The sequence below is a fragment of the Balaenoptera ricei genome, chromosome 10, assembly GCF_028023285.1.
Source record: "Balaenoptera ricei isolate mBalRic1 chromosome 10, mBalRic1.hap2, whole genome shotgun sequence".
Taxonomy (NCBI): Eukaryota; Metazoa; Chordata; class Mammalia; order Artiodactyla; family Balaenopteridae; genus Balaenoptera; species Balaenoptera ricei.
Window position 1 is genome coordinate 99,697,859 of NC_082648.1, and position 27,831 is coordinate 99,725,689.

The 27,831-nt window shown below is 52.6% G+C and overlaps 1 protein-coding gene across 5 annotated transcripts; it reads left to right on the forward strand.

Moving 5' to 3' along the window:
• Positions 1 to 4,625: 4,625 nt before the first annotated feature.
• SEPTIN3 (septin 3) lies at positions 4,626 to 27,831 on the forward strand. 5 transcript variants are annotated; one of them, XM_059934880.1, is made up of 11 exons: positions 4,626 to 5,985; positions 13,066 to 13,257; positions 15,530 to 15,658; positions 16,336 to 16,417; positions 18,035 to 18,172; positions 19,473 to 19,590; positions 20,483 to 20,578; positions 22,541 to 22,640; positions 23,863 to 23,914; positions 24,192 to 24,285; positions 26,564 to 27,831. In XM_059934880.1, the coding sequence occupies exons 1-11, from the start codon at positions 4,626 to 4,628 to the stop codon at positions 26,627 to 26,629; spliced, it is 2,427 nt and encodes an 808-aa protein (XP_059790863.1). In that variant the 3' UTR covers positions 26,630 to 27,831. The 5 variants fall into 5 exon arrangements, with proteins under 5 accessions (XP_059790863.1, XP_059790864.1, XP_059790865.1 ...); XM_059934885.1 differs by lacking the exon at positions 4,626 to 5,985 and adding an exon at positions 8,444 to 8,532; XM_059934881.1 differs by lacking the exon at positions 15,530 to 15,658.

Sequence of the window (27,831 nt, forward strand, 5' to 3'; positions counted from 1 at the left end):
TTCCCTCTCTGTATCTGCAGCTGTAAACAGTTGGAATTGATGTGGAAGTCACAGAAAATCACGAGGGTAAATAAAAGGGGAAATCAGAATTACAAGGCAGTAATTTCAATGGCTAAGGTTGATTGAATTCATCGCTTGAGGGATAGTGCACTGGCACTTCTCACTGCATCCTTACAGCCGTGGGAGTGGGCCGGCAGTGCTGCTTGCCAAATATGTCTGGCTCTTCAGCTCTTGCACATGGTAGGGTTAACCTTCCTGCAACTAGTTCTTGCCAATGAGTTGTGATGAGAAAAGTCCAGGCCAAAGCATTTAATAGCTACCATATGATTCACCACCCTCTCCTTCCTCTGCCACAATGACCAACACGGCTCCAGAAGGCGGCTGCTCCATCAGCCGGGGTTCCAGAGTGAAGGAGACATGGAACAGAGCCTCAGTGGACCCAGACCACAGTGGACATGAGGCATGAATCAGAAATAAATAGTTGTTATTATAAGTCACTGCGATTTTGGAATTGTTTGTTACTGCAACATAATTTAACCCATCTTGACTGATATAATTCCCACTTCACAGATGAAGAAACTGGAGCTCACAGAGATAAAGTGACTTATTCAAAATCGCACAGTTGTAACAAACGCAGGTTTGAGACTCTAGAGCTTGTGCCACTTGTCTGGGGGGCCACCACAATGATTTTTTGCTTGGGTGGAGGTCTGTCCTTTGAGGCCACTTTCAAGCCTGTCAATCTTTCCTTTGGTGGGAAAGTAACTTGTGTACAGACACAAGGAGGTCATTGCTACTTTGGGCCACTAGAGGGCAGCTGAACCCAAACCCGTAATTAACAGGCAGGCAGTTTCGTGCAGGCCCCCAACACCGGAGGAGAGAGACGGGCAGGTGGGCAGCAGGAATACTGAGATGAACAAGGCCCATTCCCTGCTCTCAAGGCCCTAACAGCCTGGCAGGGAGCAAGATGGAGGAATTCTAGACCTTCAAGAGGCCACATGAAGGCATCTGGTCCCTATTTAAAAAGGCAACTGAGGCCCAGAGGGGCAAGAGATCTGATAGAAGTTGCACAATGAGTCACTGGCCAAAGAGAGGAGAGAAGCCAGCGAGTGAGGACCCCTGACTTCAGCTCAGGGTTTCTGCATCTCAGAGATAATGCAATCCAGTGGGGGTGGGCAGTATAGGCTCCCTCAGCTCAATCTGTCCAGGGAGAGCTGTGCTATCCCCTCCCCCAGCCACCTCTTTTCTTCCTAGAATCAGGCTGGTCCTCAGGCCTCAAAGCAAGGAGGGAAGGGGAAGAACTCCAGACAGATCCCCTCCCCCACCCACTAGGACTTCCAGCAGGTTGTCCTGGTAACCAGAGCACAGCCAAGTTGGAGAACCTAAAGCTTGAAGGGGAGAGAATGAATAAGAAGAGGGGAAGTTCCTAGGTCCACATAGTCACCATTCATTCAATCATTTTTTCCTTTTATTCATTCATTCTACAGAAACTTATGAGGGTAATTCTTACCAGGCCCTGGGACCCAGAGATGAATAAAATCCAGGCCCTTCAGAACTGTGCTGTCCAATATCATAGCCACAGATTAAATTTAAATAAAATTAAGAATTCAGTTGCTTGGTCGCTGTGACGAGGCGAAGATGAAAGGAGATGCCAGGAGAATGCTTAGCCTAGTTCCTGGCTCAGGGTGAGTGCTCGGAGGATGCCCACCGTCACTGCTGTATTATAGTTACTGTAAGGATCTATTTACGTTCCCATCTTCCTGAGCAGAAGTGGGCTCCTTCCCAGCCCTGACATAGTGCCTGGCACATAGTAAGTGTTCAGTAAACGGTAGCTATTATTATCACCTTCATTATTATTACTATTCCTATGATAGAGGCAGAAGAGGGGACCCAGGCCAGCCCAAGGGCCAGGGTCTGCTGACAGCCCGCAATGCCAGAGCCAGGCTGGGAGGCCTCCTGGGTCTCCTCAGGCCCAGGGGAGGGTCATCTTCACAGGCTCAGGGCCTTAGTACAGGGTCCAGCTGGAGGGAGCACGGGCTCAGGGGATAGATGTTGAAGCAGAAAGCCCCTGCTTTAGTCTCCAGGAACTCCAGCTTGCTCCAGGAAAGACCTCAGATGGGTGGCCAAGGTGGTCTGAGGGTCACAGAACTAAACAGGGTGTGGGGCAAGGCAGAGGGAAAGCAGAAGTGAGGTCGGCTCTGGGACCACTGGAGCGTGGCCATATTTGGAGTCTCCCTATTCTTACCACAGACATCTCTCCAGGGTCAGAGTCTGTGGGAGGCAGAGCAGATTTGGGGAGGCAGGCAGCAGGGCACCACACCCCACGTGTCCTCGAGTCCAGGGCAGCCCAGCCTGGCCGTTAGGAGCCTCCCGTGGCCCTTTGGGATTCCAGAGGCTCAGAGCAGCCATTCACTGACGCCCACTGCTGAGAAGCCAGCCCCTCCCTGCCCCACAGCCCAGCCCAGCTGTGGATGTAGCTGGTGGTACAGGTCAGGAGAAGGCTGGGCCCTAGGCCTGGGGACTACCGCCTGGAGACTGAGGGGACCAGAGGGATGAGATCCCTGAGCTGGTCATCACAGCCCGAATCTGGGCGCGGAGGAGGTGAGGGCCCTGCCCTAGAGTTAGCTTCCCAGACTGAAGAACACTAGATCTTTCTTGTTCTCTGATCAAGGTAGGTGAGTATTTGTGGGTGGGGGGAGGATAGTACCAAGTGATGGATGGGGGGTGGATGCTCAGTGAGGGGAAGGGATCTGGGGATGTTAGAACAAATAGATCTCAGAAATTCTGTCCTCTGGCCAGCTCTGTGTGTGTATGTGTGTGTGTGTGTGTGTGTGTGTGTGTGTGTACACACTGAGGGTAGATGTTTGTGGTTAAGTGCAGGGTAAACATGCATGCACCCAGGTATGTGTGGTTGTGACTAAGGGCCCCAAAGCAGGGCTGCAGGGATAAGCCAAGTGGGGAGGTGATAAGGCAGGGACAGCCTTGGGTACAAATATGTGACTGGATGGGGATAAGGGGCTGGGGCGCCACCGTGAAAGATGATGAAGACCCCTCCAGCATCCTGCCTTCCCCGTCCCTGCTCCAAACTTTAGGGCCCTAGCCATAAAATCACACTCTCCCCATAAGCACCTGCTGCCAGCCCCCCTCAGCAGTATCATGTCCCCACCTGCTGTGCTGAAAGCAATAGAAACAACTTTGTTCCAGAGGGTGGGTATATGGAGCCCAGAGTGTGCACCAGCTGGCCGCCTGGGAGCTGTGGAGCCCCCCTCAGGGAATGGCTCATCCATGCAGACCACCAGCCAGAGTCCTTGAGGCCCCCTCCCTGACTCCCCATGTCCTGGCAGTCCTGCTGCTGCTTCCTCTGTGCTATTCAGCCTTCTCCAGCCCCACCCCCAGCTCAGAGTGTTTCAACTCACTGCTGTCCTTGCTGGGAGGCTTACAGGATCTCAGTTCCCTGACCAGGGATTGAACCTGGGCCACGGCAGTGAAAGCCCGGTATTCTAACCACTAGGCCACCAGGGAACTCCCTCCTTGCCTCCACTTCTCTTCCCCCTGATCTTGCCGTCACACAGTCCTGGAGTGGCCACCTGCAGATCTGACCAGGTCATCTTCCAGGGCCTGAGCATCACTGTGGCCTGGCCTGGGCCCCAGCACACCTGCAGGCTTGTCTCACCCCTCCCCCACGATACAGCCTGGGAGCCCCATGGAGGATTTTCAGAAAGATGCCACATTTCCTCACCTTTGGGCCTTCTGTGTGAATTCCCCCAGCCCCAGGCCCAGCCTCCCTCCTTTAACCCCAAAGGCTGAGCTAATGCTTCCCCCACAAGGCTCACCTCCAGCATAGCTCTGGCCTGCTTCACTGTCTGGTGCCCCTGGGGATGGCCGGTCCCCCCAGGGCAGGTACTGTGGCTTGTTCACTGGACAAGTACCCTGTGAATGCTCATTACTTCTCTGCTTCCCAAGGCTCACCTCGTCCAGGGCCCTCTTCAGCTCCAATTCTGGCTCCGATTTCAGCTCCAGCAGCAGGCCAGCCCAGGGCTCTTTCCTGGTTCCGGGCAGGAGCCCCAGGTGCAGACCCTGTTCCCAAGTCAAACTGGTCATCTCTTGGTCTCCTACCTGGACGCCTGAACTCCTATTTTGGCTGCTGTGCGTGGGAACCCAGAGTCCTCTGGCCCCTTCTGGAAGAGGCAGATAGGCTTCCAATAACCACTGCCCTCCACTGGGGCTCCTGAACATGTTTATGTGACCTCCATGGAGTTGGCCATAGAGGGGCCACGGCCACTCGCCTGCAAAGGGAGAGGTTTCCTCATGCCGGGGCAGCCTGCTCATTGGATTCCATCCATTGCTGGAACATTCTTCCACATTCACCTGGTATCTTGGTAGGTGTGTGTGTGTGAGAGGGCCCATGTGTGTGAGGTGTGTAGGCATGTAGCAGGTGGGAGCTGTAGGAGGGCTGTAGGAAGGGACATGTGTACTCCACTGAGGACTTGACAGTCCCCCAAACAAGGCCCCTTCAGAGGAGCGCTAGCTGCTAGTCAGGAGGGGGAAGGCCAGCACCTGCAGGCTCGAGCACCTCACCCCTGCTTGGCCCCTTTTCTCTGTTAATCAGGGGAAGACGAAAGACCTGGATGGACCACAACTTTGAGATGCAGCCTCACGGAGCCCCAGGCGCTGGAACCTCCTTCCCCCGCAGCCACCTACTGGGGCGCCCTGCCCGCCCCTCAAAGCTCCCTGGAGGGGTGTCGCCTCTCATCCCTGTTCTCAAGAAGGCTGTCCATCTGGATGCTTTCCCCCAGAGCCACATCCCACAGGCTTCCGGCCGACCAGGCCTTGGAGCTAGGGCGTGGAGTGTGCCCCCACAGGAGACTGGCAAGAGCCTGGCACCAAGGAAGCTCAGCTCCATCTCCCTAACAGTCCGCCAGCACAGCCAGGCATGGCCCTTGGGCCCCCTACCTTCTCACTGGGAACAGGTGTCTACCCCGGGCAGGGAGGCTGCCACCCACAGAGGAGGGAGGCTGCCTTCTCCTGACTCACCATCTGTGACCCTAGTGCCAGGGGACAGGGTCCACTCCGAGGGCCCAGGTCACCCAGGTCTGGCCAAGCCCAGCAGGATGCCTGTAGTGGAGAAGCCCCTGGTGAGCTCATGCCTGACCCTGCCTTTCCAATCCCAGTTAGCTCAGACTCCGCCAGGTCCTGCAGGGCCAGGCTTGGTGGGTCAGAGGCACCCTGTCCCAGTGACTGCCCATGTGCCTACCAGAGCTTCTCCAGGAAGAGGCAAGCTCCGGTCCAGGGGTATTCAGAGACCCCGGCTGCATCTCCAAAGGGCCATCCCTGCCACGGGGCCTGCGATGGCCATGGATTTGGCTACTCTGGATACAACGAGGCCAGGCACATCCAGACATTTATCCACAATGGCCACCAATAGGCCTGGCTTGGCTGTCCACTTGGCTACACCAAACACATCTAGACTGGACACAAGCACTGAGTGCCCTCATCTGGATAGCAAACTGGGCTCTGCCATGCACTTGGCTAAAGCAGGCACAACCAAGCCACGCACGGTCATGGATGTGGTGACGCCAGACCCAGAAAAGTTGGGCAAAGCCATAGCTACAGCAGGCACAGCCAAGCCAGATACAACCACAGAGGGTACAGCCAGGGAAGTGGCAGCACCAGATCCAGTCAAGCTGGACACAGCCATGGTGTTGGCTAGGGCAAATATAGCCAAGCTGGACATGACTACGGATTCTCTTGTTTCAGATACAAGCAGGCTGGGCACAGCCATGCATTCAGTTGTGCCAGTCACCCCAGACCCAGTCACTGGTGAGACCACACTGGACAGTGTCATTAAGCTGACTAGATCAGACACTGTCACCTACCCATCAATGCCAAGCAGAAGCACAGACGCAGCCCTGGACCATGCTACAGCAGATGCTGCCACAGACTGGGTCACAGGGCTCACCATGCTGGACCTGGCCAGAGAAACCAAAGGTAAATGCAAAGAGCTGGGCTGGGGATGCGCTGGACTGCTGGGATGTATGAGCCTGGAGCTGGATTATGCTTGGATAGATCTGGGGGACTTTAAAGTCAGAGCTGAATGAGCTGGGAGAAGAGGGAATGGGGTTGAGTGGCAGAACACAGGGGATGCACCCTGAACTGGGTCCCAACCTGCCAGTCAGAGGTCAGGTTGAGGAAAGCCATCAGAAGGAGGGTTTACAGGGGTAATTTGTGGGAGAGCAATTATGCTGAGTCTGTCCTTTAGCATCTTCCATGATTGTTTCTCTGTTCCCTGAAGAGCTGAAATAATCAGGTGATCTATAGGTGAGTCCAGCTTGAAAAGCAAACCACCTACATGAAAATATAGACCAGCACTTCAGTAAGTGGTGATTTGTCTAACAGTCGACACTGCCAGGCTCCTCTAGATGTGAATAGTGATCTCACCCAAGACCTTCTAAATCATCCCCAGTCAGCCTTTCAGGAAGATGGCTGTTGCTTAAAAGGTGCCTCACCTGGAATTCTTTCTCGGTCCCCTATCCCCAGCCCTTTAGTCCTGAAAGGTGAGTTGGGGACTTGTAGGTTGGAAGTCCTACATAGAAGTATAAGCAGGTCAACACAAGGGCTAGAAGTTCATTTGGTCTTAGAGAGGCTGTGCCATGCCTAAAGTCACACAGCTGGTTGGTGGCAGTAAGCTAATGGGAACCCAGATCTTGGAATTCTACTTTGGGCAGTCTCATTCCCAACATTTCAAAGGCTCAGAGATTCTGGGTCTGGCAGATGCTTGGAAAGCATCCAGTCCAGTGGCTTAATTGGCGTTGGGGGTTGTCAGTCCCCTTCTCATTGCCTTCTGCACACTCAGCCTGGGGCAGCCCACCCAGGCTCTGGTCTTCCCTCCTCCCTAAGGGACCTCAGCTCTCCCTCCATCTTCAGCCCAGCCCTCTCTCTCAAAATGCAGGTGTAGACAGCCAGTGGCCTGCTGGATCCCTCTACCCAGACAACTCCCGGGCATGTCTAGAGGCAGCCCCCTTTCTTCCTGACTTCTGCCCTCCCTGATCTCACTCCCTCAGCTGCAGGCACCACCATACCAGAAACCTGGGTATCCTCCTCTTCCTCAGCTTTCTCTCTCCTTCAGCCCATCCAGTCTAATTCCAACTCTGTTGATCAACCTCCTCAGTCCTAGGTTGTCTGTCCCCTCCTCTCCATCCCGCTGTCCCTGTGAGGCCACCCCCTGCCCCTCCACACAGCTGCCACAGGGACTCATATATTTCATGGCAGCACCTTCTGCTTAACAGCTGTTGGTGACTCACTGTTATCTTCTTTGATAAGTCCAGTTCCTTAGCCTGGCTTCCAAGGCTTTGGACTTCTCCAGTCTCTTAGCTCTATATCCCTGTCTGGACTTTTCCCTGCTTTGGTGCACCCAGGAGCTCTGTTGTCCCCAGCATCATGCAGCTCTCGCCTCTGGGTCTCTCCATAGACTGCTTTCCCTTCTTCCCTCGCACCTATATTTGCCTTTCCATCTTGGCCCTCACCAAGGGCCCTCACCCCTGCACCCACAGTACCCGGTGGGTGCCCACCTCCCTGCACCCACAGTACCCTGTGCACACCCCACCCCCTGCATTAGGACAGTCCAGCTTTCTGTCTTGACCCACCAGACCCAGAGCTCTTTGAGGACAGAAATGATGATCCTCATTCCTGTCCCCTCAAGGCCTGGCAATATGCTGTCCATTCAAGTTGATTGAATGCAAGAATGATTTTTCTGACGGGTAAATTGAGGCTCAGGAAAGTTCCTGACTAGCTCAAGGTCACAGGGCTCATCATCCTAGAGCCAGGCCTGGAACCCGGGCTCCTGAATCAGGCAGGGTTCTACAGGCACCCGCATCTGGTCAGAACCGCGTTGAACCAGCCCAGCATCCAAACCACCGCGTGACTCACGCGCGCGCATCGCCTCCCGCCGATCCCACAGGTCCCCTGCGCTCCCCGCCCCGCCCGGGCCTAGAGGGTAACAGGCCTGGAGCAGGATCGAGGGGGAGGGACCGGGACTGGGATGCGGGAACCATGCCCCGCCCGGCACCTCGAGCCTGCAGGCGCAGCGCCCCCGCGCGCCTCCCCGGCGGCCCGCAGCCGGCCTTGGGTGCCCGCTCCCGAGTGCGGGCGGGAGGGGAGCCGGTGCGGGCGAGGACGCCGGGAGAGGGGGAGGGGGAGGGGCCCTCGGCGGGGCGGGCGGGTCACGTGGTGCGGGTGGCAGCGGCGGCGGCGGCGGCGGCGGCGGCGGCGGCGGCGGCGGCATCGGTGCAAGCGGGCCGGGGCAGCGCTGCGCCGAGCTAGCCGAGTCGAAGTCCCGGGCGGGCGCGGCAGCGCGGGGCGCGGGGACGGCGCTGCCGGGCCGCGGGCCGGGCGGGTGGGCGGAGAACGCAGAGGGGCGAGGCCCGGCTGCAGGGTCTGCTCGGCCCAGGAGGAGCCCGCGTCCAGCTCAGCCTTGCAGCCCCGCGCCCTGAGCATCTTCCCGGAGGAACGGAGACAAAGGAGGATTCATGTCCAAAGGTAGGAAGGCCGGCGGGGCCACCGGCGCGCGCCGGGAGAAGGCTGCGGCCCCCAAAGCCCGGCTGGAGATGCTACCAGGGGGAGGGTTGATGCGCTGAGGAGCCCATGCGCGGTGACATACGCACGGGCACACGCATACACGGTGGCACACACCCCAAGATGTACAAGCCCGGAAAAATGCACATATGGAAACGCGGAGAGATACAGAGACCCCCGAAGAAGCGAGGAGGCAGCCAGATGCCCACAGAAAGCTCCACACTGGAGCACACCAAGAAGTGCACACACATGCACACCACGCACAGGTATCAGGACCACCTACAGCGAGACAAGAGACCTGTGCGCTGACACACAGACCCCTTCCCCCACACACAGGCGCACACTGAGACAGGCACCAGCTGGTGGTCTCCAAGGGAACTCGTTGGCCTCCAGAGGACTGGGATGGAGGCAGGGGTATCCCAGGGCCCTTTACTTCTGTGAATGGGAAAGTACTAAGATATCTGTTGTGATTCCTTTTCTGAGAGCCGGGGGCTGGAGCTGGGGTGGGCTGGAATTGCGTCTGCGGGTGGGGGCGGTGTCTTGAAGGCTGCTAGGGGCTGGGGGCTGGGGAAGATCTCCAGCTCCCCATGGAAGAGCCTCCCCACCCCCTGGATCCCCACTAAGCCAGGGAGGAAGGTGCTATTCTGGAAAGGTCCCTTCCCCCTGCTGCCACCTTCCCAACAGAGGGGTGGGGTCCCTGGGCCAGACAAAGACAAAGCCATTAATTTGCCTGTAAAAGAAAGCACGAGGGTCCTTGCTTGGCACAGGGATGGGGGGAGGTGCTGTTTCTGTGGGGACTAAGCTAGAGTTGAGTCGGGTGGACAATGTCTCTTCCTGGAGCACTGATGGGCAGGTGGCTCCTGGCAGGGGGTGCTGCAGACAGATCCCCTCCTCTCCAGGGGCCCTGAGAGAGCTGAGAGCTTAGGAGGAGCCCCAAGAACCACTTAGGTAGGGTGGCATATTTGAGCTACATCCTGCTGTGACCCCATCCTGAGCTCTTGCCCACCCTTGGGGAGCCCCCCTCCAATCCCTGTTGCAGGGGAAGGAGAAAGTCTTATAACAGAGTCTACCTCTGTGACTGTGGCCCACACAAGAGCCATTTGCTGGGTGGAGATCAGCTGCTCTGCCAAGGGAGCAGCATCTGAGCGAGGAGAAAAATGATGGCTCTGAAGTAACATCTGCCTTGCAGTGAGGCTTGCATTCATTCATTCATTCATTCATTGCTAAGTGTCTTGTTATACTAGGTTCATTGGGGCACAGAAATCAATAAGACGAGGCTCCTGCCCTGAAGAAGGGTGGGAACTGGCATATGTTCAGTGCCAGGTAATTTATGTCCATGCTTTTGTATAAGCTTCATAGCAACCCAGCAAGGTAGGTACTGTACCTATTTTCCTGAGGAGAACACTGAGGCTCACAGGGGTCATCCAGCTGGGAGTCAAGTATGGGCCACCTGGAGTTGGCATAGCGGGACCAGGGGAGCTGTAAGGGCAGAGGATGGAGCTACAGAATTCAGCTCCAGAGCTGCATTTGTCCTGTGCCCTGGAGGGCTTTATGTACTTGTCAGGCACCCTCACCAAACAGTGGGCCCTTGGGAGCAAGGACCTTGTCTGGGGTCCAAAAGTGTCCTTGGCATTTAATCTAAAGTTTGGCTGGAGTAGACTCCCATTTGACAGCATATGGAATGGCCTGGATGGGATGGATGGGATGGAGTGAGTGAATGAATGAATGTGATGACTAGGAAGTCAGGGGGCCGAGGCAGCACAGAAGAGAGGCATCCACATGAGATGGGAAAGCAGAGGCTTTCCTGAGGGGTAGCCCTTGGGCTGAATGGTGAAAAAAGAGTACGAGTTAGCCAGGGGTTGGAGTGAGCAAAGGGTCTTCCAGCAAAGGCTGTGACCCAGTGACCCACCACAGGTCTGCAGTAATTGTGGCTGATGGGTGGTTGTAATTGCCATGTGGTTGGGAGGGGCAGCTTGCCAGCAGGAGCTCTATGGGTGCTCCTAGGTGCTTGATGGAAGAATGAAGGTGAGATCTGCTCCCGTGCTGGACCTGCAGCAGGCCTGCTGTAGCCCCTAGAAGTTGCCTTGGAATCTGGTAGGCCGGCCCCTTCTTGCAACCAGGGTCTGTCTTTTTGGGAATGATCTTTGAAGATGCTGCAGTTGACAGGCCAGGGCTGAGCAGGCCATGGTGAGGACACACACTTTACAAAAATACTTACAAAGCTCCCATAAATAAATACTAGACTCACTTTCCAGGTCTGTAAAATGAGGTAAGACCCCGCCCACCCAACACACACATACACACTGATGGATCTATCTCACAACACAGGTTGTGGAGACCAAATGGGCCGGCTGTAGAGGCATGAGGGAGATGAATGGGGCCAGCCGTGCGAGCAGCTGGGCAGGGAAAATGGGGCATTGGCCCCCAGTGCAGGTGTGCTGAGTTGGGTCCGGGAGCCACATGCAGAGTGGAGGTGGAGGCCAGGCTGCTGAGAATCAGCTGCTGCAGGGCTGAGCCAATCTTGCTGCCTTCTGGGGCCGCCTGGCTGGCAACAGCTTCCTGGGAAGCAGGAGGGAGCCATGCCAGGCCCTGAGGAGGTCCTGAGACTTTGTCAGATTTGGCTGTGTCTGGGAGTGACAAGGAAAGGATGGTTTCCAATTGAGAGAGAGAGAGAGAGTCTTGCCAGGACCAGTGGAAGGACCAGGTGGTAGGGGTACAAGAACAGCCTCCTGGCTGGGTTTGGGGGTGGGGGAGGGAGGTACTCCTGTCCCCTCACCCTCTTTCCCATCTGCTGCTCCATCAGTTCTCTCTGTGAGCCTGAGACTCTGCAGGGTGGTAACCATGAACCATAGGATTCTAGAATGGCAGAGCTGGAAGAGGGCCTTTGGAGAGCGTGGAGTCCAGTAACTGTGCGGTGTAATTAGTGTCTGGGGCACCTCCCTTTAACAAGTGCTTCCACATGCACCACTTCATTTCCCCTCCTGACAGGCTGTGAACTTGAAAGGGACAGGAGCAAGAGGGTCTGGAACAGTGAGGCGCTGTGCGGGCGCTTCTAGGCATATACCTTGTGTGCAGTGCTCTCTACAGCCTTAATCACCATCCTAACCAGTTTACAGAGTACAGAGGAGGAAGCAGGCGCCTGGGAGGCGGGGTGGTTTGCCCAAGTCCACAAAGCTGGCAAGCGGCAGAGCCAGGCTCTTTCCACATCACCACACACCCCCGTTTTACGGGGAGGGAAATGGAGTTGCTGTATCCTGAAACCCACCCTGGTGGACAGTGGCCTGATGAGGAAACACACAGATTTCTCTTGTATGTGAATATACCCATGATCTGCCAGACCCAGAAGGATGTTTGCCTTTCTCCACTGGGGAAGGGCTGTGATTTCAGCCTCCCCTTTCTTTTGGTACCCACCATCCCAAGAACACGTTGTGTCATGTCATCTTAGGTCAGTGATGGCCCCTACTTGGGTCTCATCCTCTCCCCAACAGTCAAAAGGGGAGACTTATTCCCCCTCAGACTCAAAACTAAGGCTTGGAGGGTGTCTGGGGCACCTCAGGGCACAGACCTCCTTACTTTGCAGCAGTGCTTGTGGAAAAGGGGGGACACGGAGGCTGGGAGACAGGACTGATGCTCACTCTGCAGAGATGGGGCAGCCCTATGTGCTTCCTCCTTTTAAAAAAAAAAAAAAAATTATTTATTTACTTGGCTGCCAGGTCTTAGTTGCGGTGTGTGGGATCTTTAGTTGCGGCATGTGAACACTTAGTTGTGGCATGTGGGATCTAGTTTCCTGACCAGGGATCGAACCTGGGCCCCCTGCAATGGGAGCACAGAGTCTTAGCCACTGGACCACCAGGGAAGTCTCCCCATGTGCTTCTAAAAGACAAGCAACTGGATCAGTGACAGGCAGTCAACAGATGTTAGGTCCAGTATCCTAAAAGGTCTTTGCCCTTTTTCTGGGGGAGGCAGGACTCAGGTCGGAATAACCCCAGACATCTCTTGGTTCTCAGCTGGGGCACTGTCGTCCGCAGGAGACATTTGTCACTGTCTGGAAATATTTTTGGTCATTAAACTAGGGGGGCTACTACCTGCATCTAGCAGAGGCCAAGGATGTCACTAAACATCGTACAATGCACAGGACAGCTCCCTGCAATAATTATCTGGCCTAAAATGTCAGTAGTGCCAAGGTGGAGAAACCCCTGGGTTAGAGACACAGATATGGTTCTTTGGAGCAGCGAGGTGCATATGAAAGCGCCCCAGCAACTGGAGGGTCTGGGTACTGGTCCAGATTTTGCATCTGACTTGCTCTGTGTTCTTAGGCAAGCCCTTCCCCCCCAGGCCTCAGTCTCCTCATCTGTGAGATGAGAGACCTGTACTGGATGACATGTCAGGTCCCTTCCAGGCCCGACTCTGTATGATTCTGTATCCAGAGAATAACACTGTGCCTTCCACGTGACCTCTGCTTTCCTCTAGCCCACCCCACCCACCTTGGCTTTTCAGGGCTCCCGGAGACCAGGACGGACGCAGCCATGTCAGAGCTGGTGCCTGAGCCCAGGCCTAAGCCGGCAGTGCCCATGAAGCCCGTCAGCATCAACCCCAACCTGCTGGGCTACATTGGCATCGACACCATCATCGAGCAGATGCGCAAGAAGACCATGAAGACTGGTTTCGACTTCAACATCATGGTCGTTGGTATGGAGGCCGTGGGTTCCCTGGAGGCCCTGGTGGCGGGCAGCACCCAGGATCCCGATTCTTTTTCTAGGATGGCCTCAGCCCTGGCTTCTCTAGAATGAGCTCTTTCTCGGAGGAAAGATCTCACTGTGCTGATCACAAAGGCCTGACCCCTTTCTCCCCACAAGGATGGGTGATCCAAGGGTGGGGGCTGTGGGTGGGTGGTCATTGTGGCCTCATCACTACCTGGCTGTACACAGGCAGCCTTGCAGCTGTGCTCAAGTTGCCTTTGTGTGTGTGGCACACGGGGGGCATCACCAGTGTCCTTCCCTGCCTTCAAGAGCTGGGGGAGGATCGGATGAAAGGTGGTCTTCTTTCTGATCTTTTGTGTGCTTTCAAGCTTAGAGAGAATTTCCAGGACACTGGTCACTAAGTAGGGTCACTGGGTCACAGAATGTAAGAGCAGAGAGGGGCCTTTGCCTGATCTCAGTGAGATATTCTCTCTGTTGCTGAAACTGGGATCTGGGCATCATCCTTCTTTCCTCCTCCTTTATCCCCCAATCCAGTCAATCATCAAATACGGTCAATTTTACCTGGTAAATATCTCTCAAGTCTGTCCACCTCTCTCCATCTCCACTGCTACCACCCTAGGCCGAGTGGATCTCTCCCCTGGATTACCAGGGCCACCTGACTCAGTGCTGCTCAAACATAAGGAGCTAGGCCAGAGTGTAAATCATCTGGAAAGTCTTGCTGTAAAAAACATCGGCTAAACTAAACAGTGTGCTTGGTGACGTAAGTTGATTTACTTTCTGGTGCGAACTTCTTTTTCTCCTGGTTCTCTGTCTCCTGTCTCCTTCAATCCATTGTCCACCAGTGACCGAATAATTTTTCCAACCTGCAAAACTCAAGTCACACATCCTACTTAAAATCTTTCATAAGTTTAAGGGTTTAAATTCCTAGCCTGGCCTGGTACTACCTCTCCACTCATCAGTTACCACTTCCCATGTAGCATTCGACTCCTCACTTTTAAGGAACAGTTCTCCTGGACTTGCCATGCTCTTTCCTACCTCTTAGCCTTTGTGTATGCTGTTCGCTCTCTCTAGAACCCGCCCCCCAGCTTCTCATGGGTCATTTGAAGTCATTCTTAGGTTTTAGCTTACTTATTACTTCTTAGTAGAAGTCCTCCTTGATCCCAGAGAGACTGGATTAGATTCCCTTTGGCACTGTCCGCTTATGTTTTGTCTCCCTCACACCAAATGGCTCCTTGAGGGTGAGGATGATGTCTTGTTCACCACTCTACCGCCAGTTCTAGCAAGGTGGGCCACTCCTCTCCCCGGCAGTGCCTGTGGCATTCATCACGGGTCAGTCACTGTGCGCAGTCAGTACCGAGCCCAGAGGTAGCCTTTTAAACATATTAGGCAGGTGGCTACTGCCAGCTGATCAGTTGGATTGAGAAATGTACCTTATTTGCCATCCCTGGTCTCATCCAGCTCCCTCCCTCCCCACCGTCCTATCAGTAAAGAGAAACTAAGGCCCAGAGGAGCAAACATGGCTAGTCCAAGGCTTCAGGGAAGAAGCACAGTTGAGTCTATAACCTTAGGCTCCAGCCCCCTGCCGGGCCCATTTCCTAATATATGACAGGAATGCTCTAGACCAGCACACCTCAGACATTATTGCCCATTTGATTCATCTGAAGTCCTGTTAAAATGCAGATTCTGATTCATAGGGCTGGGTTGGGGCCTGAGATACCTCATTTCCTACCAGCATCCAGGTGATGCCAATGCCACTCATTAGTTGCCAGGCTTGCTGGTGTGATTCTTGTGCATGTTTGAGAAGCACTGCTCAGGCCAGTGGTTTTCAAATATTTTTTAGTGTGGAACTCTCCCTTGGAATGAAATCTTCTGCAGAACTGCAGTGTCAGTATGCAAAGTAACTCTGTCTTTACTTTTAATATGATTAAATATTAAAAACTTAGGTCAAGCAAAAACAAAACAAAACCGAAAACCACTACACGAGACAAATGCAGAGGTTGTTCCTTTCCCAGTGGTCCTGGGGCTCCAGAAGGAGAGAATGTGGAATCCAACTAACATTCCCCCAGGTCCTTCACCAGTAAGTAGGAAACCGTTCCCGCCCACCTGCTCTCCCTACTCAGCCCCTTGCCTCCCCAGTGAGCTGTCAGTCAAGGGCCTGGATCACAGCTCTAGAATTCTGTAAGCTCAGGGGAGAGATAAAAGGCTCGGCGGGTGGGCATGGGGTCTCCCTGCTTTCTCATCCTCCTCCTGTCTTGCTGCAGGTCAGAGTGGACTGGGCAAGTCAACGCTAGTCAACACCCTCTTCAAATCCCAAGTGAGCCGCAAGGCCTCCAGCTGGAACCGGGAAGAGAAGATTCCCAAGACAGTGGAGATCAAAGCTATCGGGCACGGTGAGGACCAGGCAGGGACCCCGATGGGCATTGTTCAGAGGAGCCTCTGCCAGAAAAGGGAAAGAATGGGGCTTCTTGGGGAATGAGACGGATGAAAGGCAACCTCAAGACAGAATAGAATTAAGCCCTAAACACGAGGGAGCCAACTCCTTACACTGTAAGTCCAGAAAAGGGGGTGAGGGAATTAGAAAGGAATGAGGTAGGATTTGAGCTGGATGACAAAGGCTGGGTGGATTTAGACAGGCAGAAGGGGTAAGGAGGGCATTTCAGGCGCAGGGAACAGCATGGACAAAGGTGTTGAAGACCCTGAACTCGACTTTTCCAATAATCAGTCCTGCAGAAGGAAGGCGCCCAGGTTCCCCCCGGCTGGTAGGGGCACCTGGTGTCAGCTGGAGGAGTGACCTCCCTGGTGCCTTTTTTAAAGAAATTTATTTATTTATTTGTTTATTTATGGCTGCGTTGGGTCTTTGTTGCTGCACACGGGCTTTCTCTAGTTGCGGCAAGCGGGGGCTACTCTTCGTTGCAGTGCGCAGGCTTCTTGTGGTGGCTTCTCTTGTTGCAGAGCATGGGCTCTAAGCACGCGGGCTTCAGTAGTTGTGGCATGTGGGCTCAGTAGTTGTGGCACACGGGCTTAGTTGCTCTGCGGCATCCTGGTGCCTTTTCTGTTCACTCCCCAGTGATAGAGGAAGGCGGTGTCAAAATGAAGCTGACTGTCATCGACACACCAGGCTTTGGAGACCAGATCAACAATGAAAACTGGTATGTCTGCCTGTGAGATTTCCACCCTAAAGACTCTGCAAGGCAGATACTGAATGTGGTGCAGATTCATTCACACTGAAAACCGTCTGCGCCCTCCATGCTGAGGGGTTAAGCGGGAAGACTTGCTGAAAGAGGGGAGGGGGTTTGTCAGGAGGCAAGGGAAGAGGTCCACATGGGGCCCAGGTACGGGGATGGAGGGGGACAGTATAGAGGGAATGTCAGCTGAGGGATTGCCTGGAGATGGGAGTGGATCTGTCATAATAGGCAGGAGAACTGGGGTGCAAATCCATGCTGGCCTGAAGGCTGTGGCAGGGAGCTTGGCCTGAGAGCCAGATGTTATAGCCCCGGACAAAGAGAGAACGGGTGGAAAACAGGAGGAAGGGGAGTTTCCATGGAGAATCTTTGCCTCTGGGAATCCACAGAGCAAAGCTGCAGTCAGCGTCCAGCCAAGAAGGGGTGAAATACACTGCCCAGACATAGACGGAAGGGTCGACTGTGAAAAAAAAGCACAACGTAAGAGCTGTGAGTTGGGTTTCATTCACTGTCTCACTGAGGACTGTAGCCAGGGAGACAGACTCTCAGATGGTTCTGAGGACCTGCTCTGAAGAGGTGGGGGAGAGGCAATATATGTGTAACTTCTGGCTGGGGGATACGGAGAGTCAAGCAAACATCTCAGCAAAAGGCTCGTCACAAGGATCAGATATCTCAGTTAAGATTTTAATGCTTTTCTAAGTAGAGGAAGGTGCAAGGATTTGGGTCCATAAAATTTTTTTTTCTGAAATACAGCTATCTAAGGGCCTGTTTTCCCTGTTTTCCCAAAGTGCAGAGAGCCTTATCCTGTTCTTTGTCCTGAATTCCTTTCAGGGTATATTGTAGGTCAGCGACTGCAGTGACTAACGACTTAATCCTTGTAGAACCAGATGGCAAGTGACATTCCCCACTTTACAGAAGGTTCCAGGCAGAAGTTTGCTCCCAGACAGGGATGGTGACAGTTGTGCCTCTGTGAGGGAGCTGGGGTCTGCCCCAGACAGACAGGACCACTCAGCAACACACCTAGGAATTGGCTGTATTGATCTTAGGGAAGTGGCTGGTTTCCTTCTTTTCTGGCTATACACACACTCCTGGACAGAGAAGGGTTATTATTCATTGTTATCAATGAATTGTTGCCATGACTGAGTACTTGCTATGTGCCATTGCTCTGTTAACTACTATACCTGTTCTTTCTGATTCTTATATGCATCTCTCCAGGCACCTATTGTTACTCTCTTTTTACTTATGAGAAAACAGCTTCAGAGAGGGGCAGAGATTTCCCCAGAGCTGCCCAGCTAATAAGTAATGGATGTGGGGAAAGTGTGTGCCACTGTTGGGAGTGGGATGGGGTTCTGCAGGTTCCCTTAGCCCAGTCAGAGAGCTAGGTCCCCAGGGGAGCTCTGCCCTTGCTAACAGGGAAAGCCATCCATGGGAGGCCGAGGGAGAATAGTCAGCAGGTAACCTAGACCCACCAGGGGAGGTAGGAAATGAGATGGATGTGAGGGGACTGCTACCTGACCATGTCTAAGGTGAGCTCCCACGTCCTGTCCTTCTGGGATATCCATCTGCTTTCTTCCCACCCCCCAGCTGGGAGCCCATTGAGAAATACATCAATGAACAGTATGAGAAATTCCTGAAGGAGGAGGTGAACATAGCCAGGAAGAAACGCATCCCTGACACTCGTGTCCACTGCTGCCTCTACTTCATCTCCCCGACGGGACACTCGTATGTACCAGTCCCACCCCCATTGCTGGGCCTGGCTTTAGTTTGCATCATCTGTGCCCAACCTGTAGTGGGTAACCGTTACCTGGACTCAGCTGGGGAGGGCCAGATGGGCCCCAGTATAGTCACAGCCCTGTGATTCCCCAGAGTTTCTTGCCAGGAGAGTGAAGCTGACCAACATCAGCCCCTACGCTGCCCATTGGTGTTCTAGCACCATAGCACGACGGTGCCAGCAGACAGAAGTTGGTTTATGTGCGCAAAATGCTCCTCATTTGTTCAAGAGATACCTGCTTTGCACAAGCCTGGGGTCGGGGGCAGTAAGACGGGTGAAATGGGGCGGGGGCTGGGCTACTGAATTGGGGCTGGTGTTTTTGGGGGGGTGGGACCCAGCTGTAGGCATTTGGAGGGCGGCCAGCCCAGCATGAGGAGCCAGGTGTCTAGAGATGAAGACTGGCAATAAACAGGGCATGCTGGGAACTCTGGTTGTTGAGTATCAGGCGGGGCTACATGATAGGGAGTACCAGGAGAGAATGGAGCAATCCAAGTAGGCGAGCAGAGGGCGGGTGTCTCGTAATTTATCACTAAGCCCAGCTTAGTTCAATTCTTGAGAAGATGGCACAAGCAAGGCAGGCCCCCAATTTTGGAGGAATCAGATATTCAGCAGGTTTTCAATGGAGGAGCTCAGGAACTCAACAAAAAGTTTGCACTATCCCTGCCTAGAACCTGGACCCAAGGTCAGAGCAAGCCAGCAGATAGCCTGACTGAATGAGTCCCCTGGACTGCAAACTAGAGCCAGATTGGGGCCCCAGAGTCCAGAGGAAGCTGGCCCCTCAGAGGGGGGAGGGGTCAGGCCTCCAGATGGACCCCTGCAGGACTAACTGGGGGCTGGGAGGAGGCCTGTCAAAAAGTGCTGTCTTGTAGGCAGAATAGACACACACATGTAACCGTGACACAAGGACATTTGGGTAGGGACAGCAGTCCACAGCTGTTCCCAGGAGAAAGAAATCTCAGGTCAGAAAAGATGTCACGAAGGCGTGGTTTGAGTGGGGCTTAAAGAAGGCAGGATTTGCATGGGAACCGAAGAAGAGAAAGACAGGTGGTGGACCATGTGTCGGTGGAGAGTCGGGGTCTCTTCTGCACATTGAGATGGTGGATGCGTGTCAGATAGGAAAGGGAGCAGCCTCCTGGCCTCAGCCAGTTCCCAGCCCAGTCCTCCTGTCCCAAGGGTGCCCCTGGAATGGTGGCAGTGGCTGAGTGGGGGAGGGCACGGTGGCTCTGACTCCCCACCTTCTCTGGGCCCCAGCTTGCGACCTCTCGATCTGGAGTTCATGAAACACCTCAGCAAAGTTGTGAACATCATCCCTGTCATTGCTAAGGCTGACACCATGACCCTGGAGGAGAAGTCTGAATTCAAGCAAAGGGTGAGAAGGCCCCCTCCTCCTTTTCCTGTCCCCTTCCTTGCCTTCCCCTCTTCTGGTCCAAGCCCTCTCCTATCCTTCATTATCACATCCACCCTCTACCCCGCTTCCCACCCAGCCCCTACTCAACCATTAAAGAGGCTGGGCTGGTGGTATCTGGGGACCAACAGTGAAGAGAAGGTAGTGCAGCTCCAGCCTTCTTCCTGCCCTGCAAACTTACCTGCAAAGACCTCTGAACACATAAATCACCGTGAACATGAGAAAGCACTCCTCACTGTTAGGCTGCTTGAAGGACTAATTAATCAACTGCCTGCTAGTCCTTATTGTTATTTCCCATAAGCTCTATCCTGTGTCGGACACACAGGCGACGGGGTTGGGGAGATGCAGAAGTATAAAGACAGTTGCTGCCTTTAAGAACCTTACAAGCAAGTAGATTACTGAAAAGATACTGGGTGGCTTCCTGGAGGAGGAGACTTAAGCCGAGCTTTGAAAGAGGATAAACAGAGAGGCTGGGGGTGGGGGCGATGCACCTCTCTTCCCTGCAAACAGGAATATAACAAGTATGGCATGAGCACTGCCCATGTGGAATCTGTTCCAAGCTGTACTGCTTCTCTAAATCCTAATCTTACCCTAAGATAAACAAGCTACACCCCCAGACTCTTCCTCATCGCAGGCTGGGGTGGGCTATGGTAATTGTAGGATTGGGGCTCCCATATGTTCAGGATCCTCCTGCTGCCCAGGGCCTCAGAGTTCAGAGATAACTGGATTATCAAAGACTGCATTCACCCCTCTGACTTCAGCATGCACACACTTGCACATGCATGCACATGCACACATAGCCCTCTCTCCCATTATCCTGACACTTGGCTACCATGCTTCTCCTCCCCACCTCTAGGTTCGAAAGGAGCTTGAAGTAAATGGCATTGAATTCTACCCCCAGAAGGAATTTGATGAGGATTTGGAGGACAAGGCAGAGAATGACAAAATCCGGGTAGGTGCCTGGGACTCTGTTCATCACACGGATGCCCGCCTTAGTCCCCCTGGGATGTGTATCATGTACCACTTCTGTTTTTCAACCTGCTTTTCCCTTTCCATACTCCCTGCCCCACCTTGCCTGACCCAGACCAGAAGTGTCATGGGAGAGGGTGAGGACTTGGGGCGCTGGCCAGGACTGTGAACCCTGCACCCAGAAAGCCAACGCTCCCGTCCATCCCCAGACCACACAAAAGCCTCTCGTTCCCCCACAGGGCCAAGTAAAACCAGGGTATGGGGTGATGGAAGGGCACAGGCAGGAAAAGCTCCAGGCTGGGGTCCAAAGTATCTATACTCTAGCAGAGCTCTGCCTCAGTTTCCCCTTCTATAAAATTCAGAGGCTTATAGGCTCTTTTTTTTTTTTCCCTAGAAGAACCCTTAAAAAAATTAAATGTCAGACAGACTCCAATATATAAAACACAAAAACAGAGCTGCTTTGGCTAAGTGTCATAGGCATAGCCCTACCTTCTGAGCAGCCCCTGGGGTATTTCCTGGGAATCTTTTTTTTTCTGGCTGCGTTGGGTCTTCGTTGCTGTGCGTGGGCTTTCTCTAGTTGTGGCGAGCGGAGGCTACTCTTTGTTGCGGTGCGTGGGCTTCTCATTGTGGTGGCTTCTCTTGTTGCGGAGCACGGGCTCTAGGCACGCGGGCTTCAGTAGTTGTGGTGCACGGGCTCTAGGGCGCATGGGCTTCAGTAGTTTTGGCTCGAGGGCTCTAGAATGCTGGCTCAGTAGTTGTGGCTCACGGGATTAGTTGCTCCGCGGCATGTGGGATCCTCCCAGACCAGGGATCAAACCAGTGTCCCCTGCATCGGCAGTTGGATTCTTAACCACTGCCCCACCAGGGAAGTCCCTCTCCTGGGAATCTTAAGGCTTCATGAAACCTGGCTTGGAAACCACTGACCTATGTGATTTCTAAGATCCCTCTCAATTCTAAACTTCTACTATTCTGTAATTCTACATCAGAATCCTGAGTTCTAGTCTGAGCTTTTCCATCAACCACTGTAACCTGGGACAAATCACTCACTTGCTTTGGTCTTGAGTCTCCTTCTTCATCAAGTGTGGTAACCTGGTAGAAGCCCCTTACCTGATGTAGAGACAGGTAGTTGGTCAGTTAATTGAAAAAGTCAATTGAAGTGAAGAAATCATTTTAAAAATGAAGCATATTAATCTTAAATGTTTTAAAATAAATGTTTTAATATAAATCTTAAATGTTTTAATACATTCATTAAACATTCTTTTCATAGAGAGACAAGCCCTCTTCTTTGAAGGTAAGTCCGCTCTGAATGCAAAAGCAACTCACCTTTATCAAGTCTTTCTGAAACATTCAACTTAATTTTCAGAGAAACAACTCTCCACAGTGCTATGTCCTCAGCTTATACAATAGTTAATTTATCCAATTGCAACAACAAGTACACACCAGGCAAAAAGATTTGGGAACAGACGCCTGGTGGAGCAGAGGGGCCTACGCACATCAGAAAGCAGCCTCTGAGCTCTGGAAGGTCAGCGGGTGTGGGCCTCTGCCAGTGGGGGAGACAGTGTAAAGCTTCAGTTACTTTGGCAGTCAGTTGTGTAGGTGTCGTTTAAGAGGTCTGTCTTTCCTGGCTATCTCACAGAGTTGTTCCAAATCAAACCAAACCTGATAAAGTGCTGAAGAGCATGAAGCATTCTCCAGTAGTAGGAAAGCTGACTTACTGAGGTTAACCAGCTGGGCAGGGGGGCAATCGGGGTTGGACCCAGGCCTTCGGACTCCTAGACCAGTGCTCTTTTTAAGAGACAAGAGCCTTGCCCTTGCCATCACTGGGATCACTGAATGAGCTTCAGAAGTGTGCAGTTCAAGGCTAGAGGCCCAGGACCGTACTCCATCCTGCCCTTGGAGGCCCCGATGGTAGGAGGATGACATGCACGTGTGTCTGGTTTCTCAGCAGGAGAGCATGCCTTTTGCTGTGGTGGGAAGTGACAAGGAGTACCAAGTGAATGGCAAGCGGGTCCTCGGCAGAAAAACTCCCTGGGGGATCATTGAAGGTAATTCAATGCATCTTCTTGAAGAACTGGCCGCTGGTCAATTTTGCTTATTTATTAAGCATCTATAGGTCAAGGCACAGTCCTAGGATGTAAGATATAAAATGAATGTCAGCCAGACCCTGCCGTAAGGGGCTTACAGTCTAATTGGGAAGATGAGGCTCACAGGCAGGAAGCAATAAAAGATGGATTTAGCACCTGCCCGGGAGGCACTAGCTCGAGGGTCAAAGGAGTTCAGAACATGGAGAGATTAATAAGAATCAGAAAAACCAGAGAAAGGTTTTCACATGAAAGGGGGCATGATCTGAAAAACTCCTGAAGGGTTGTTCAGATGTTGCCATTTTCATTTTATTAGGAACGATGTGACCTTGAGAAGGTCACAGTGATTCTGAAAGTTCTCAGAGAATCGCTTCAGTCGATCACATTCATTATGATGCCCTCGGAGGGGAGCAGGGTAGGCGTGGCTGCTCTCAGAACATCACGTGCTGAGGCACTTGAGTCTCAGACAGGTTAAGTGTCCTGTCCAAGATCACATGGCTTGTTAGTGGTGAAACTTTGATTTTAGACCCAGATATTTTGATTCCAAAACCAAGTTCATCCCATTTTATCGTGTTGTCTCTCATTTTTCTATGACCCTTTGTTGGGATTTTTAAAAAAATAGCATTTTCTCATCATCTGCCTTGAATTATGAGAATATCTGTCCTACCCATTAGATTGTGAGACAAGAGGGTTTGTGACTTAATCCTCTTCTGCTTCCACAGTCTTTGGCAAGTGATTTGCAAATAGTAGGCACTCAGTCCACGTTGAATTAAACTTATCAAGCCATCATGACCTTTTTAAGATGGCACAGTTATTTTCTATGTGTGTTACTGTCTTCCAATCAGATTATAAGCTCCTTAAAGATAGGCATTGTGTCTTAGGCCTTTGGCAGGTTTCTTAGACTCCCTGTGTATTAGTTTCCTTTTCTATAAAATGGGAAATATAATAGTGCTTATTCCACAGAGTCTAGAGTAGTATTGTGCCACTGTAGCTACTTAATGAATACTTGTTCAATGAGTAAAATCCAATGCACTGAAGTGCCAAGATGAGCACACCTCTGAAAGGGTGACCATAGCCTGACCCGTGGCTCCCTCCTAAATGCCTCCATGACCTGAACAGAAATTCACCTGCTGGTGTTGCTGCATTAGTGAAATGACCACCTGTTTTTTTTTGTTGTTGTTCACAGTGGAAAACCTCAACCACTGTGAGTTTGCCCTGCTTCGAGACTTTGTCATCAGGTAAGATGCACCCCTCCCGTCAGATGGCAGGTTTAATTATTTGGGGTCTGGAGGCCGTCTGTTCAGATCCACTTCCTCAGCCCCCAGGTCTCTCTGACAGAGCTTTCTGCTCCAGTCCCAGCTCCCGTCTCAAAGGAAAAGGGGCTCAAGAGGTATCATTCGCTCTCTGGAGTGGGTCCAGGCCATGGACGCGATGTGTGGACCTCAGACATGGGTCCCCTCTTCCTCCTCCCGCCCCTAATCACATCCCTCTCTCTTCTCACCCTGTGTCCTTCAGGACCCACCTCCAGGACCTCAAGGAAGTGACACACAACATCCACTATGAGACCTACAGGGCCAAGCGGCTCAATGACAATGGAGGCCTCCCTCCGGTGAGCGTGGACACAGAGGAAAGCCACGACAGTAACCCATGACGACTCTTTCTCTGTATCATCACACATACCCACTTCTCCACGCACACACATCTCCAAACCACCACCAACCACCTTCTTCCTTTCTCTCCTGTCCCACAGGCCTATCTGGTAATTGTGGAGCATCTTGTCTACAGTGTGTGTGTGTGTGTGTGTGTGAGAGAGAGAGAGTGTGTGTGTGTGCTTGTGTGTGTGTATGTGTGTGTGCCTGTGCAGGGGTGAGGTATTTTTACTGCCCTATCTGGTATTTGTGGAGCATCTTGTCTACAGTGTGTGTGTGTGTGTGTGTGTGTGAGAGAGAGAGAGAGTGTGTGTGTGTGCTTGTGTGTGTGTATGTGTGTGTGCCTGTGCAGGGGTGAGGTATTTTTACTGCCCTCCCTGGAAAGTCCCTTGTAAGTTTGGTTCCTCCATGGCTGTCCATTATCTGTCTCCTTTCCTTGTGTCCCAGAACAAAGCCGTGTACCTCACTCAAGTGGTCTGGGGGAGGTTTCATTTAAAAATGATGGGAGCAGGTGAGCCACAGGTAATGCTTTCTTACCTCTGAAACCCACCTGCAAACAGGGACTGCAGAGATTCTCCCAGGACAGTCTGTGGAGCTAGACCTGGGAGGGGACGGGGAGTTGATGACTTAACCCTGCCTGTAAGTCCGGGGTGGTCTGGGGTAAGGCTAGGACTATTTGGGAAAAGAAAGGTCAGGGGAGAGCAGAGAAGTAGGCCAGAGCTGGGCTCCTGCAGAAAGAATTAGTACCTAGAAGTGGAGAAGAGAGCTCCACCCTTCGGTCCGTGTCGCGTTCACCGTCCAAAAGCTACTACCTGTCACCACGAAAGACTGCTGCTTTCCGCACTCCCCTTGCCTCGCTCCCCTCGGCTTCCACTTTCTCTCTTTCCCCCCCTTTCCCTCCTTCCTTCATTCTGCCCCCTCTGACTTTTCACTTCTTTTTACCCTAATCCACTTTAGCTTCATTTCTATATTTAGGATTTATGCCCAGTCTACTTCCAAAAACGACTTTAAGCCACTTAAAATAAAATCATCGCTTAAATCACGGGACAGTACAAACTGAGATTTCAAGAGAAATCGGATTTATAGAGAGGCATGGGAAAGAAAGTTTCTGCAGTCGAGTGCTGAAAATGGCCCTGAGCTTGTGGTCGGCCCAGCAAAAGAGGAGACACAGCGAGTTATGCGGTGCCCACTGGTTAAAGAAGCACATGTGCTGGTCAAGTGAGACAACCTTTTTTAGGCATTAAGTTCTAGAAGAACTGAGTCTAAAGAAGTATCAAGAACACTATACAGTATTTGTGTTTCTTGGTAGTTTGGCAATCTTAAACCACACCTCCCTTCTCTCCATCAGGATTCTTCCTCCTTAAAGCTGGCTTCTGTTTCTCTCTTCTTCTTGTGTATACTTGACCCCCTCCCCCTTTACTTCTCTTCTATTATCTGTCTGTCTCACTCTCTCTCTCATGTTGAAGCTAATTGCATTTTTGTCTGTCTTTCTCTGCTTTTCCCCAATTCCTCTTCCTGGCCCCTGTAGACATTCCCAGTGATACCCACAATCACACATGTAGCATTTTCTTGCCTTTCCCTTCAGCCCTGTATTTATTAATGCATATATTTCCCCTGTTGTTTTACAAACAAGTTACTCTTTCTCCTTTAGTCTGTAAGGTGGCTGAAATTTGGGGCTGGGGAAACAAGTGATACAGTTTGCAGTAGCCTCTTACAACCTCCTGTTCCATCTCCTGGTCTAACCCTAGGTGTTTTACTGGTTCCCCTACAGATCCAAGCATTTATAGTCCCTTATCACTCAGGTGCTAGGAAAACACATAGACTTAAGACCAAGGTTCAGTGGACCAGGAGAAAGCGGCAGGTGATCATGTTGCCAGTGGCCCAAAACTCATGGTCACAATCTTTCCTGGAAGCTCCTTACCAATCCAACCCACATCTTCCCTCACCCACAAAGTTATTCCAGGCAGGATAGAAGAACGGCAGGGTCAGAGCCCAGAGGTTGCTACATTTCAGCAGAAGAGGGATCCCTGGCTTATATGGAGACGTGGGACTAGACACCACGGCCTAGCGGGGAAGGTCTAGGGGTGAGGGGGGTGGGGGGGCATTGGAGAGGCTGAGTAGGAGACTGATGCTTGGCGCCCCTAAATCATGATCTCAGCCTCCCTGGAGAAGCTGTTTTATATGTCTGCTGCCAGCTGCTGGTCTCCACACCCTCAACCGTTCTCAACCCCCCTGCAGGGAGAAGGCCTCCTGGGCACTGTCCTTCCACCTGTGCCAGCCACCCCCTGCCCCACTGCAGAATGAAGGCCATTTCAAGCGCCGCTCCTCCCTCCATTCTTCTCAGCTGTTATTGCTGCAGGGCCACGCCCTTTTTAGTGCTGTGCGTGTCCAGCCAACACCACGGCCCCTCTCAGCCCTCAGCCGGTGGGAGGGGCCAGCTGCCTCTTTAGGACAGTTGCTTCTTCCATTCATCCAAACCACCCCTCTCCTCCCAGTGGAATGGAGTTCTCGCCAGCACTGCCCTCCTCCATCGTCTGTGTCAGCTGGTCCTAGGCCATCTGTAGGGTGAAGGAGCTCACCAAGAGCTCCTTCTGCCCTTGCAAACCCATACCGGCTACTTGTAACCATCTCCAAGGGAAATGGCATTGCTCCCTGTCCATTCATCTGCATGAGCTACTCTTGGCTTCCTTAAAGGGTCAAGAAAGCAACTTTTCTGCTTGTCAGATTTGTTGACGTCAGCTGTGTGAGCCCCAAGGTGGGACGAGGGTGTCTCCTTCATTGCTCAAAGCTTATTTATAAGGATGGGTCATTACAGATGTGGCGGAGCAAGGGCTAGGATCACTTTTTTAAAAAATCACTGCTTGTGGCTGGCCCGGAGGGCCGTCACACACCCTCCCTGCCCCATAATGCAGCCACTTAGGGAGCGTGGTTTTCCTGAGACATTCCTGGAGTTGACTTCCTTATCCTCAAACTTTAAATAAGAACTAAATGCACACACAAAACTCCAGAAAGTCACAGGATGTGAACTCTAGGAGGAAAAAAGCACCCTTCTGTCCACTTAGCAATAAGAGGGAATCTCTTCCCACCCACCCTGACTACTCCACCCCACCCCCTCCCCTACTCTGTTAACGTGAGCAATGAATCAGCCTGGCCACAGTTGGTCACTATAGGCTAGTGGAAAATCCCCAGTGGAGGGCACAGCCCCGCATCAGATGCATGAATGTTTGCGAATGTTGGCTGCCACCGCCCCACACACTATGTCTTTATGGAATACCCCTTGCCCACTGCCCCACCATTTCCACCTGGACACAACTTGCTCCAAGGCTGGTGACTTGTGGGCCATTCATCTACAACCAAGTCCTGATGGAGCAAGAGGCCCAAGCCTAGGGGATGCAAGAACGACCCATTTCTTAAATGTTACCAGTCCCAGCCAACCTTTTGGTGACATTATGGTTAATTTTCCCAATTGAAAGTAAGCAAACAGACGCTCAAACTGGTTGTGTAAA

Coding starts and splice junctions, on each gene's coding strand:
- SEPTIN3 (XM_059934880.1), top strand. CDS start 4,626: ATGGACCACAACTTTGAGATGCAGCCTCACGGAGCCCCAGGCGCTGGA. Junction 16,418..18,034: donor CAGATCAACAATGAAAACTG/GTATGTCTGCCT, acceptor CCCACCCCCCAG/CTGGGAGCCCATTGAGAAAT. Junction 19,591..20,482: donor AGTCTGAATTCAAGCAAAGG/GTGAGAAGGCCC, acceptor CCCCACCTCTAG/GTTCGAAAGGAGCTTGAAGT.